The sequence below is a fragment of the Falco rusticolus genome, chromosome 1 (genome assembly GCF_015220075.1).
Source record: "Falco rusticolus isolate bFalRus1 chromosome 1, bFalRus1.pri, whole genome shotgun sequence".
Lineage (NCBI taxonomy): Eukaryota > Metazoa > Chordata > Aves > Falconiformes > Falconidae > Falco > Falco rusticolus.
The window spans coordinates 31,684,505-31,697,449 of NC_051187.1; the positions used below are offsets into that span (position 1 = coordinate 31,684,505).

The 12,945-nt window shown below is 35.3% G+C and overlaps 1 protein-coding gene across 8 annotated transcripts in view; it reads left to right on the top strand.

Moving 5' to 3' along the window:
- Nucleotides 1-12,945, top strand: part of KNTC1 (kinetochore associated 1) — a 41,471-nt gene that overhangs the window by 22,102 nt on the left and 6,424 nt on the right. For 6 of the 8 annotated variants that reach the window (XM_037375487.1, XM_037375489.1, XM_037375488.1 and 3 more), the window contains exons 38-55: nt 795-851; nt 1,344-1,507; nt 2,066-2,170; nt 3,047-3,175; nt 3,898-4,014; nt 4,411-4,520; nt 4,764-4,974; nt 5,679-5,768; nt 6,150-6,321; nt 6,748-6,806; nt 6,981-7,197; nt 7,721-7,794; nt 8,694-8,904; nt 8,998-9,107; nt 9,751-9,800; nt 10,187-10,265; nt 10,931-11,049; nt 11,909-12,044. In XM_037375487.1, the coding sequence (XP_037231384.1) occupies nt 795-851; nt 1,344-1,507; nt 2,066-2,170; nt 3,047-3,175; nt 3,898-4,014; nt 4,411-4,520; nt 4,764-4,974; nt 5,679-5,768; nt 6,150-6,321; nt 6,748-6,806; nt 6,981-7,197; nt 7,721-7,794; nt 8,694-8,904; nt 8,998-9,107; nt 9,751-9,800; nt 10,187-10,265; nt 10,931-11,049; nt 11,909-12,044 (2,210 nt within the window). Of the gene's footprint in view, nt 1-794; nt 852-1,343; nt 1,508-2,065; nt 2,171-3,046; nt 3,176-3,897; nt 4,015-4,410; nt 4,521-4,763; nt 4,975-5,678; nt 5,769-6,149; nt 6,322-6,747; nt 6,807-6,980; nt 7,198-7,720; nt 7,795-8,693; nt 8,905-8,997; nt 9,112-9,750; nt 9,801-10,186; nt 10,266-10,930; nt 11,050-11,908; nt 12,045-12,945 lie in introns of those variants that run through there. The other 2 variants (XR_005102301.1, XR_005102302.1) reach the window with 2 other exon arrangements.

Below are 12,945 nucleotides of genomic sequence, written 5' to 3' on the forward strand. Positions count from 1 at the left end.
TACCCATTGGAGGGGTATAGAATGTAAAGATTACTGGGCTTTGTTCTGGTTCAGGAAGAATCTGAATGACAAATGTCTGAAAACATGGAGAATGCTCTAGAGAAGTGTTACTATAAACTTGCCCTGTTCTTAGGATCTTCTCTAGGCATCTTCTGGTAGCCAGTAATGGAGAGAGGATTTTATTGAGATTAATTTCAACTTATTCTAAAATGATTGTCCTTGTATTATATACCATTGTAGTTACACACAAGTTTGAAAATTTCAAGTATTATAAATAGAGCCTACAACATTGTAGGTACCGAAAAAATACACTTTCAGCTCTCTGAAAGAAGCACTGCATATTTTAGAATTATTTATTTTTAATACTACTTGATGTAAATGCTTTCTTTCCTAATGTGTCACTGGTGTATTAAAAAGCATATAATTGCAAATACTGTTGCACAGTGCTAAATCTACCTATACAGGACATGCTTATTTGATTGATTTGAATACATTTGTTACCTTCACAGCTTAAATGTTTCTGTTGACTGTCTCATCAAGACAAAGGCATTTGTACACAAAGTAGTTACTGAAAACTGTTGGCTTGTATCCCTTTGTGTGTTTCAAAAGATATTCCTTCCTAGGAAATAACTTCTGATCAGGCACAGTTAAAAATAGCAGTCCTGGCTCCTAAAGTTCATGTGTCTTTATTTCATGTACTGTCCCTGAAGTACAGTATTTTTAAGGTACTTCCAGGCTTCATAGTGTTGCTGAGATCTTGGCACACTGCTGATGGGTATTTGTCTGTCTTTCAGAGAACAAGCTGTATCCTTTGGACTCTACAAGCCTGGCAAACGGTGCATTTATTAAAGGTACCATAATGGCTGATTCACCACACTAATAGTATAAACCAGACCACTAGAAAATGTGAGGTTTAAATTAAACCTACACAAGCATGACTAACTCGCAGTTTTTTTAAAGAGGTGCCTAGAAGTTCCACTTAAAGCCATATTCTAGGGGAATAGCTTGGTTCAGCACAGAAGACACCAGTTTGGATGCTAATTGTTATCATTCAGACATGATTTTGAGCATTTGTCAAAGACTGTACTTCAGGAGTTCTACCACTGTGAGCTAGGATTCATTACAGGCCTTCCAAGAAGATGACCAGCTTTGCGTTTTTGAACTAAAATAGTGTATTAAAAGCTCTGAAAATTTAAGGTTTCAAAGGGATCTAAAGCTGATCTTGTGTCTTAAATTTAATGAAGAAAAGGGAAACTGCTCTGATATTAATTCCAAGAACGATATGATTCATATAAATATACTAATTATTTTCTGGTGTTGTTTGTTTTGGAAATATATCACAGGACAGAACCGTCTGCTGCCAGCTAGAACTCCCATCTGTGCAGTGCTACAGAACCTCATGGAGTGCAGTCAGTGTGAGTTGGCTTTGCGGGTCGTACTCTGCTCGTTTGGATCCTGTCTTCAGCATGGTATATCAAATAACATGGATTTTTCCCTGAGTGAAAAGGTATGGCAAGGACAATGCTGAATTTTGCTGAGAGTGAATCTTAGAAGTATGCCAACTATTAACAAGTTTAGAGTAGTTCTGTAAGAATTTGATAGGTATGGGAGAGGCTATCGCTGCGACCTTTTAAAAATTACTACCATTTGATCAGATGTTGGGTCATTTTGTGAAAGGAGTTGGTAGTTTCTTCTCTATTTTCCATGGTCCTCTGTTTCTCTTTGCTAAGTATGTTCAGAACTAAACTTCTAGTCTCTGTAGGGAGGCAAGGAATAAAATGAATGTTAATAACTGTTTATTATGTTCTTTCAAATTGTTTGATCCTTGGTTAGTATGGGAAAAGTTGCAAGTAGAATATTCAAGAAACTCTTCTCGTTCAAAAGCACTTGGAAACAAATCCTTTTTCTATCTAGAAGAGATCTTTACAAGACCTTAATTAAATCTGAAAATACACTTGCTGTCATAAGTCATATTATGTGACCTATCACATGACAAAAGGAGTTGAAGGATTAGAATTTATTTTTAACCATGTGCTGACTGCCATTTTTTTTTTTTTTACAATAGCTACATGATGGCAATACAATAGCTGAAACCAAAAGCTTTCTTGTTGCTATGAAACAGAAGTGTACTTCAGTAATTTTGACCACTATCCTGACCTTATTACACAAGGTAAGAATATTCTGAAAAGGATAAGAGTGAGCCCCTTTCTGCTGCCCTGTCAAGAAAGGAGCTTCCCTTCCTATTGCAGAAGCCTATTCTGAAATTGTCAAGTGGCCAAATGCCACAAAACCCATGCATTGTGGAAAGCTTCTCAGAAAACCATAGCAAAGGTGAAGGGAAGTACTGAAAGCATTGCAGTGGCAGGAAGGGACTGGGTTCCACAACCTTATGTCTCAACACCAGAATGGGGCAGGGGAGGGCTGGGTGGCCTGACAGCTTTGCCTTCTGCAGTCCCAGCTGCCTCACCTCCCACCACAGCCAGAGCATATGTTTCTGAACAGCCTTTGCACAGACACCACCTTGGTGGCAGCCACGTGTTGTAGCCCTGCTGTATTTGAGCCTCTTAAAGACAGTGGCTTTTTGATCACACACTATTTGCTTCTGCCTGAAAGGTTATATAGAGTGGGAGCTTCATCTTTGAGGGATCCTTTCAGAACTCCTAAATTATAATAATGGCCTTTATGATCTGTAGGTATCCTTTATCTAATTTTCAATCCTGGTTTCTTTTAGATTTGTAGACTTCTAGTTGATGGGAATTTTTAAAACAGCTGTCTGCAAAACCTACAATATACCATCTTCTAAGGCAGTTTAGACTAAGGAAAGATACTTTTAGACTGGCTTCAGTATACTTCAATTTTTAAGTTCTAAACCTGAAATGCATTCTTATTCTCATATTTCCTCCAACTTAAAGTCCCAACACACCTCTAAATTACAGAGTACTTTTCAAGTGTTATACTTTGTACAAAGAGACCTATTAAAATAAATTCCTAATGTTTATAATTTTATCTTTTTTTCTTCTTCTCTTTTTCCTTCCCCCCAACGAAGGTGTTTAACTGTCGAGACATAGATCAGAACCTGGCATTGGGCTATTGCACAGTTTTGCCCAAGGAAGATATGTTCAATAAGCTGTGGGACGTCATAGACAATACATGGCAAAATTACAGAAAAGTTTTGGTAAATTCACAAGGGAATGTATTTCTTCAGCAAATAGAGATTGTTAAAGAGTTTCTTTAAAAAAGATGTCAGCAATATCATATGGAAGTGCCATTATTAAGGCTATAGCTCTTTGAACATGTTCGTCATTTAGGGCGCCACTGAGAGAGAAGCTACCTCTCTTTGCCACAGTGTAAGATTGTGCACAGGCAGTTGCTGTAAATAGTTAGCGTGATAAAAGTCCAGCCATTATATTACCTCATCATGACTTATTCCAAAGCCTGAAATTGTTTATTTCAGGTCCCATCATAATTTATACCCACATTATATTTTGGAAAAATTGTTCTCTGATAGCAGTTGTCAAGAATGGAATGAGTAAATAAATACATCTATTAAAATATAAAGGAAGATGGGAAGTAAGGCACAACAAAGAAATGGGGAGAGACAGGATCATAAATTTGGAGAAAAGATGATGTCTAAAAAATACCTTTTGTATTAGTTTCACTAGTACCATACTAAGAATATTTTTGAGGAAGAAACCCAATTTTAAAGTAGTTTTGAACTGCTGACTCAGGAGGTGGGGTGATCTTGGTGCTACCTTCTGTGAGGTTTGTTTTTCATTTTACACACTTGTGTGATCATGTATGAATTGTTTTAAGTTCCTCTAAGGATTTAGACCTTGGGATTCCAATATTCAGATTTTTTATTATACTTTTAGACATTTCCCTTCTCACTCTTTTTAGGCAGTAGCTCTGATTGGAGCACAGCTTGCTAACCAATGTGGTGAAGCAGAAGAAAAAAAGAAATTCCAAGAATTGGTTACTGATGCAGAATGGGGTATCCAACTTGGTAAATTTGGTGTAAGTTTGATTGATTGATTTTAGGGTTTTATGAACTGATGAAATGTCAGTATGTTCTGAGATATATTGTGACTTTTAGTTTTCCAATTCCAATGTAAGGAAAGTTGGGGGTTTGTTTGGTTTTTAATTTTTCATTCTGCTTGTCTGCTTACATAAACCTCAGAAACTTGAGATACACAATAATTGAGGGTGCTAAAAAAGAATTTTTAAGTGCTTAAGTATTATTTGGCACAGGGCACAGTCAGCAAATGCACTGCGTTTTCCTGCTCTGAAAGTGTCTGGATTGAAGGTTAACTATATAAGGAATTAGTAGAAGGTTAACTATATAAGGAATTAGTCTTGATATTATCTAAAAGACTTCTTTGGGAAAAAGATAAACTGTTTATTTATCTGTAGATTTCTTTCGAGACTGTATTTAGACAACCAGCAATAAGGAAGAAGGAACTCATAAGAACACTGGTACAAAATCCAAAAGTGGACACAGATCTCATATTGAATTACTGCAGGTAATAGTTAAGAAAATCAATTGTGCTTAACTGTTGCTGTAATAATAACCATGCCTACTGAAATCTATTTTGGTTTAAATAGATCCCAATTAATGTAATAGGCAATTGGCGGGGGGTGTGTGTGTGGTATTTTTAAGTATTAATCAGAATGCATACTGGTCTCTGGTCAATTTATTCATAAGGAAATATGCACCTTGATGACACCAAAAGTCACAGAGAAAATAATATTCTGTCCTCTCCTAGCACTTTCATGCTGGACAGTGATGCCGCACTGCAGCTTTGCATTGAAACACTTCTTCTCCAGAATGCTAATACAAATCATGTTGAAGATGACTCTGCAGAATACAGCAAGAAGCAACCTCATTCCACATTACTAGCTAGAGCACTAGAAATTATTCCTCTACTGAAAAGTACGAAAGACCTGGTCACTAGCCTTAGTGGAATATTGTACAAGGTAAAAAAGAAAAAAACCAAACAACCAAAACCCCCCACAAAAAAAAGCACAACAAAACAGGCAAAAGGAATCCCTGGAGTATGCATCCAGTCTCAAATACTGCACATCTCTTGAATGACAGATTAAAAATTCCACGAAAATTTGAAAAGATTGTATTTTTTCATATTTTGCAAAAGAATGTATGTAAGTTTCAATTTTCTATTTTTCTAGAAGAAAAAAACCCAGAGCAACATACCTAATTTTCTTTAAAGACAGGTAGAGTCTTTCTTCCCACTTGCCTTAAAAACAATCAGAAAATAATCAAACTAAAACGTCATTTCTAAGTACCATACCACAGTGGAAATATTTCAAAGTGCGACATTTAAAATAGATAGGGGCAAAAAAAAATATATCTTGAGGGTTTTTTGTTTGCCTGGTTTTGTTTTCTGTTGTTGGGGGGTTTAGGTTTGTTGAGTTTTTTGGGGTTTTCCTCCTCATAATTTCGTGTTTGGTCTTTCTGCAATAACCTGACAATTTTTTTAGGATTTAGGACTATGTAGTGGAAGTCGGGGGGGGGGTGGGTTTTGGTTTTTTTTTTGAGAAACATGCTTATATTGACATCACACTGAAGAAACAGTACAGTTGGTATTAAATTTGGGAAAAGTTAAGACAGTTGTATGCTTTTATAAGAGAAATCTTTTAAAATAGATCATTATTTTCAACAGCTTGATCCTTATGACTATGAAACTATTGAAATTGTCCTGAAAGCGATGCAAAATGCTGATGAAAAGAACACCAGTATCCGGCTAAATCAGGTATGTCCAAATATATTGCTGTTACCTTGCTAATGGCATTTCTATTCTACTTTGTCTATTTATTAGTGTAGCTATTCAAGAGTCTGTTAAAATTAATTGAATTCTTCTATCCACACAGCACTCATTCAGAAAATGGCATTTAAGAAGTAGTGATCTCTAGCTATTTCTCAGCAATGGCTCATAGCAGGGATAAAAATAAAAACTACAGATATGCCAAAACATACAATCTATGCCAAAAAAGCCTTATGGCTCCAGGACATAAGTGTGTTTACTGGAGGGGCGGGGGGCAGGGAGGGGTCAGGGAGGAATATAGTAGTTCTGTGGGGTTTTTGCTTTTTTCCTTATTTTTTTTTTCCTATTTTTTTTTTCTTTTTCCCCCAGGCTTTGAGCCTTCTCAAGCATCTGGAATCTTACAAAAGAATTTCTCCACCAGTAGACGTAGAACACCAATATGTTTTAGAGCGTGTGATTCCCTTATCTCCAGCTGCTCAAACCAGACTGCCCTTTCATCTGATATTCTTTAGAACAGCACAGTGTTTCTGGAACATTATATGTATGTTCAGTGTTTTTCATGGCTAGATATATGTATAATTCTCTGCTATCTGTGAACTTTAAAGTTCTACTGTATATATTTTATATTATTTGGTTTTCTTTATTAATACAGTTTTCATCCCAACTGTTTACTTCTGAAAACAATTGGGCTCCTAAATTGCTACTGGTGGGGTTAACTGGCTTTCAGTGGAGCTAAGATGATACATACAGTGCAGAATTCTGTCCTCCAAGTCTTTTCTTAGGACCTTTCAAAGACCAAAGTAATTCACATATCCCACTTCCCAGGCCAGTGTGGATAATTAAGATTATATTCTTTTTCTCCTAGTGGAGGTCTGCATCTAACAATAAACTGAAAGTGCTTAATTTCATAGAGAAAGCCGCAAGCAGACTGCGATAATATCATAGGCATCTGTCTCTTTCCTTTCAGCTGCAGAGCTCAGTGAGGAATCCTTCCCAACACTTCTATTGATTTCCAAACTAATGAAGGTAAAGTAGCATCTTAAAAGAATTTATTTCAAAATTATCATTCCACCACCCACACCCACCCCACCACCCAGGAAAAAAAAAGAGCTTTTATCTGTCTTTTGCATGATGTTGTCCTCAATTTTGTCCTCACTATAGAACTTCTGGCAACTCTTATCTACTTCAATGTTTTTCTAGGTTTCACTGGATACCTTACACATGTCTGCAGCTCGACATGTCTTTGAAAAAAAACTGAAACCAAAAATATTTGAAATGAGGAATGCAGGATATACATCGGTTGTTAACAAGGAAACAACTAAAACTGTGCAGACGATTCAGTCATACCTGCTGTCTATAATTAATCCAGAGTGGGCTGCAGCTATTGCTCACAAGATTGCACAAGAATTTCCAATAGGTAAAATGCATATGTCATGTAAAGTAACACCAGGAGGAGAATAGTTTTGAGAAAAGAAAAGCTAGCTTGTGACCAAACATTTGTCCAGTATTCTTGGATAAAACCCGGGGAAGTTTGAGAATAAAAATGCATTTGTCTCCTACATCAAACTTTGAACAGTAGGTTAGAAAAACAGCCATTTCATTACACAGCATTGCTATTACATGCTTTTTTCTCTCTTTTTTTAAGCCATGTTTTCTTGCTTAAAGTTTCTGCATGTTCATACCATCTTCAAACATGTTTATCAGCAAAAACAAATATTTCAGCCAAATTCAAGCTAGCTTCTCTTTTATCTGAATCCAAATAGATAATATTTTTTGCTCTTCAGGCACAAGAGTTTTCCTAATATTTTAAATAGCTTCTACTTTTTTTTTTTGATTCTTTAAAATCAAATGAATATACTGTATACTGTGGAAAAGACTAATGAAAACTTACTTTATTTACTTCCCCCCCCCCCCCCCTTTTTTTTTTTCCTTTTAAAAAGGTCCTGACTATGTTCAGGCATTGAAATTCTGTCTCTCTCTAACTGAGAAATGGCTAAAGAATACTACAGTTAAGGTAACAGTAAACTGCTGGAAGACTTGTTGTATAGTTGGGTACTTACATGAGCGTTTTGTCTTGGGTGTTTTGCGTAGTGGCATCTAAACTGTACCATAATCAACCCTGATATGGGAAGTACTTTCTTTTGGGAATGTAACTGTGTAAGTGACCCCCTCTGAAGAACCCTCTCTGTCCAGTAACATTCTTCTCACAACTAGTAAAAATTAGGCTTACAGTTCTTGTACACTGGACAAAAAATGTACGCCTTTAAGGAAGAATAATAAGTTCTTTCTTGTGTTGTATGCATCTGTTCCCACTGTTAAATCAATAGCATTATTAACTTTTAGTTTGAGTTCCAAGATTCTCTAGCTATTTATAGTAGTATGTATAAAGAAAATCTGCTTTAAGTTGATTCTCAGGCTAATTTTTAAAGGCTTGGTAGGGGAAGGTGAATAAGAATCTCATCCTTGCTTATAAATATTAAACTTGCTAGGGAGTTGTTGCAACACAATGAATACTAGATAATTCTCTGATACTCAGTCACATCTTTACACAGAAATGTGCCAAAATTAAACTAATTCTAGCAGCCAGAATTTAATATTAAATTTTTTTCTTCTCCATCTTGCCTCACAATGTCTTAATTTTTTGTACTGGTGCATATTTTATTTGGCTTTTTCACAACATACCTTTGTTTACAATTTTTTTTTTTCAAAATACATTTTCTCGCTAGAGCATCATGGTTGATACTGTCTATTTACAGAAAAAATACCTGCAGATACAGGTATGGGGATGCATCTGAAGAACAGATCTTGCTACTCAGTTCACTGTTTTAGTCTGCAGAAAGTTAAGATGATTTTTTCTAGTGCTTTTGAATAAAAGGACATTGTTTTATATAAAACTGTTGTGTTTTGCTAAAGGATGACTCACGTGAAAAAGCAGAAGTCCTACAGAAGAAATTATATATTCAGTATAAGCTATCAGCAACTGAAAATGTTCTAATAAAGCATAACTTGAACACAGGAGAGCATTTAAAAGCTATTGGGAAACCAGCAAATCTTATCATTTCACTATACGAACACCACAGTATAGACCAAAGAATCCAAAATCCAACTGGTAGAGATTATCCAGGTGAGTATCCATAATCTAGTTTCAAAAGAGCAAAAAGAAGTTCTTTAAAAAATGCTAAGTTTGTAAATATATCATCTCTACCTATTTATGTAGATATCCATATGGCAGCTAAGGAGATAGCTGAAATTAATGATTTGGATATGAACAAAATTTGGGATAAACTGCTGGATAAATGGCTATGTCAGAGTATACTGCCCTCAGAAGTAAGTCATCACTGGAGATTTGGTTTTGTAGAAAAACGATTGATTGCATAAAATATATATACTTTTATCACTGGTCGAAAGACTAAGTTTTATTTTGCACAATTTGCCTTTAGTGCTTATGAATCTATTTAAGATGCATCTGAATTCAGACTGCTGATAATTTCAGTACCTTTCTAATATTGTTGCACACCACTGTTTCTAGTGAGAATGATTTGAAATGCTTTCCCTTCTCTCTGTATAGAGATTAAAATCTTATTTTTGGTGCTACGGTAAAGGAGTAAAGGAGTTGTAAATATATTAGCCTCATCAAACAATGATTTGAGAATCGGAAATAGAATTAGTCCTCTCCTGTTGCAACTTGGGTAACAGAGAGTTAATTGCTGACTATGCAGCTGGATGAGAAAGAGCAGGGAGCAGGCATTGCCTCTGCTTCAAAAGACCAGTTAGCAGGCTGAGGAATGGCAGTGGCTGCCAAGCATACAGTTAAATAAAGAAAGGACTGATAAAACCAGAATTCCTTTCCTTGGCTGCATTAGCAGGGGTGCCCAGCTTTTAAGACAGGGTTTAAGGAAGTCTATGACGCAGCTATTTATCCAAACAATTTAGAGAATTCTCACAACTAGATTTTCATGTCTTTTTAAAGAAAAATCAAGAAATCTTTGGAGATGTAGGAGAAGATGAAGAACTCCGAAGGTATGTGTGTTGTCTTACACATAATGCGATGAATTATTGTTACTTTGCAAGTTTAACTGTATCTGGCTTTTTCAAGAAACTTAAATAGTGTGTCTGATTTGGAACTCACTGCTGTGTTCTTATTTTTACTTTCTGGTGACATCAGTTTCAAATTGTCAAATACTTATTTAGGCAATGAAATGCCATTTGCAATAACTTCACAGATGCAGGTAAGTACTTGGAAGTATCTATTAGGAGGTTTTCTCTATACCCATAGAATCTCTTATCCTTAATCTCTTTTTGACAGGGAAATATATTTACATTTGAATAACTATTAGTACATTGTATTTCAGTAGCTATGCTGTACAAAATAAGTAGTAATGCTGTACAAAAATGCATTTTTGCAGAGTTATATATCTACTTCAGTCGTGCCCAATGGATTATAGTTCAAGAATGCTTTTCGTGGTTACAACATCTACCACATCTGTAAGTTTCTGAACTCTTATTTTAGCTTGCTACTTATAAAATTTTTACCTCTTGCTAAAATCAAGTGGTGTCTGCTTAATTATATGGGTTTCAATCTATGGCCTTTCTGTTTTGGATGGTTTATATACCTGTATGAGCTCTACGTTTCTCCACCCCACACCTTTGGAGTAAAACCGTGGTGTTTGTTGAATTTTGCTATTGACTGTCAAAAGCAGCCCTTGACCTCTGGATTTTCTAGATTTGTTGTTGATATTGTCCAAAAATAACTTCATTAAACGCTTTCTAGAATGTGCTTTAGGCAGGTGTAATGCATTGGTTTGCTCTGGGTGGAATTAAAGCAGAGCGGTAAAATTGTTTTAGCATAACTTTAACCTTCAGTCTTTCACACTTACTAAATGTATTTGTGATACTACATTTCAAAAGTATTTTTCTTGCTGCATTAATAGTCTTAAATCTAGAAAACCTTCTGGTTTAGCAGTGTTCTTTGAAGTTGACATATTGTAACTGGTTGGTATAAAAGTTGAAGGTGAACCAGTCTGTTATTTAGCATATATTTCTACTAAATGAATCAAAACATCTCAGAAAGGATCACATTAGACATCTGTAACACTCTAGTTGTTCAGCCAGTTGTGATTTTCCAATGTTGATTTTTTTCCCCCCCTCAGCCGATTGGTGTTACTCAGTTGACATTTGCTCACAGGAGCAGAGCACTGAAGTGTCTGCTCTACTTGGCAGATACCAACACTGTGGAATCACTCTTCAAGAAACCCATTGAGAACGTAAAGTAAGATGAATTTTCCTTAAGGTGTTCCATTTAATAATGTTGTTTTGTTGGTCTTCAACAGCCATTGGAAAAAAATATGTGATATTTGGAGAATTATTTTTTACTGATCTGTTTTTTGAGTTTTAAAAATCTGAGGAGCATAATTAGATCTTTTAACTTGACTGTAATGCAGTCCAGTACATCACAGTCCTAATTTGTAAACCTGAAAGTAACATAATAGTACGTGGAAAATACTTTGTTCCATTTTGCATAGATTGTGGTTACTTCTCTAGTAACTGAAGCATTTTCTCCCACTTATGTATATAGTATTCTGTTCATCAGAGTTTGGAAAGGGCCGTCTTGCAAAGACATAGTCTTCTGCAAAAATAAGGAACCAAACCACTGTAGCACAATGTTGTTTCTTTGAAAATATCTGTAAAACTAACTTCCTTACAATAGATCTAGAAAAGAGTTTCTGCTGGTAGTCTGGAACTGGGGACTTTTTAGTGGAAAGTGTTTTTTTGAGAGTATACCATACAAATAGCTACACACAGGTTTCTGTAAATATGCATTATCTGTGCATGAATGAAATTTTAGTTGTAAAAGTTACAGTAACTGGTTTATCTTTAGAGATGATCCAAAGCATCCATCATTCAGGTGAATGAGGTTTCCCTAAGCAATTGAAGTTTTTTACTTCATTAAGGTCTCCTTCATAAGTACAAATACAGTCTACATTATTTTTTCCTTTTTTTTTTTTTTTTTTTTAAAGCAACAGAAGAACACTATTCCAATATCATCCTGAGCTTGATTACAGTGATGATCATACTATAATTCATATAAATATCATTAACTCCTGGGTTTGGGGGGACTTTTTTTACAGGTATCTTCTAAAATGCTTCATTTATCTGGCGGAGTTTGAAATCTTGAATATTCCATATACTTATGAATCATTTCATAGGAATCCTAAGGAAGGAATGATTAAAGGGCTGTGGAAAAATCACAGCCATGAACCCACGGTATGATTTTTACATCCTTTGTAAATTTTTGTTTGTTACACATTGTGTGAAATGTACACCTTTCTACCTAGCATGTGCATTTCTAAACAGATGTTGCTCTAATGTACTCTGTCCTATTCATACACTACTTATTATATGCTACTCACAATTATATTGAAAGATACCAGTGAATATGCAGTTACCTCAGAGACTCCTCTTTCAGTGACCAAAAAAACCCTAATTTGTTGATTTGTTGACAACGGCCCATCACATAATTATTCCCTAGTACTTGCCCACCTTTGTGTACCCTGACCTTGTCTTGCCTGGGAAGCAAGATCTTAGGTGCAGAAGCCTTTCTTTTTTTTTTCTTTTCTTTTTGTCTTTTCTTTTTTCTTTCTTGTTGTTGTTGAAGATACTTGGACTCATAGCTCATACTTTAATATCAATACAATATTAATAGGATACATCTTTAGAATAGCCATTAGTTACTTATCTAATACGCCAGGGATAGGTTTTAAGTTATACTCTGCTTAGGAATTTGACTTTGACAATTACTTTGTGTTCCTGAGTATGCTTTGTAAACAGCTAACTTAACACTGAAGATAAGGGCAGGTAAGTGAGATTTCCAGGTAGACAATAGGATATGACAAAAGAAGTATACTCTTCTATTAATTTATAGCCATAAAATGGAAGTGATCTGTTCTTATATACACATGCTAGTCTAAAATTTGAAAATGACAGATAAAAAAAACTTTATCCTTCCTACAATTACAAAATAAAGTGGTAACATATATAGGTGGGGGTTTTGGGTTTGTTTTAATTCTCCTCACGTGTAGTAATTTTGAAAGTGGCTTGGTTGTGGCCATTCAGGAGTTAAAGATCTAATTAATGCTGTAAAAATCTAAAATTATGCTGGCAAGCA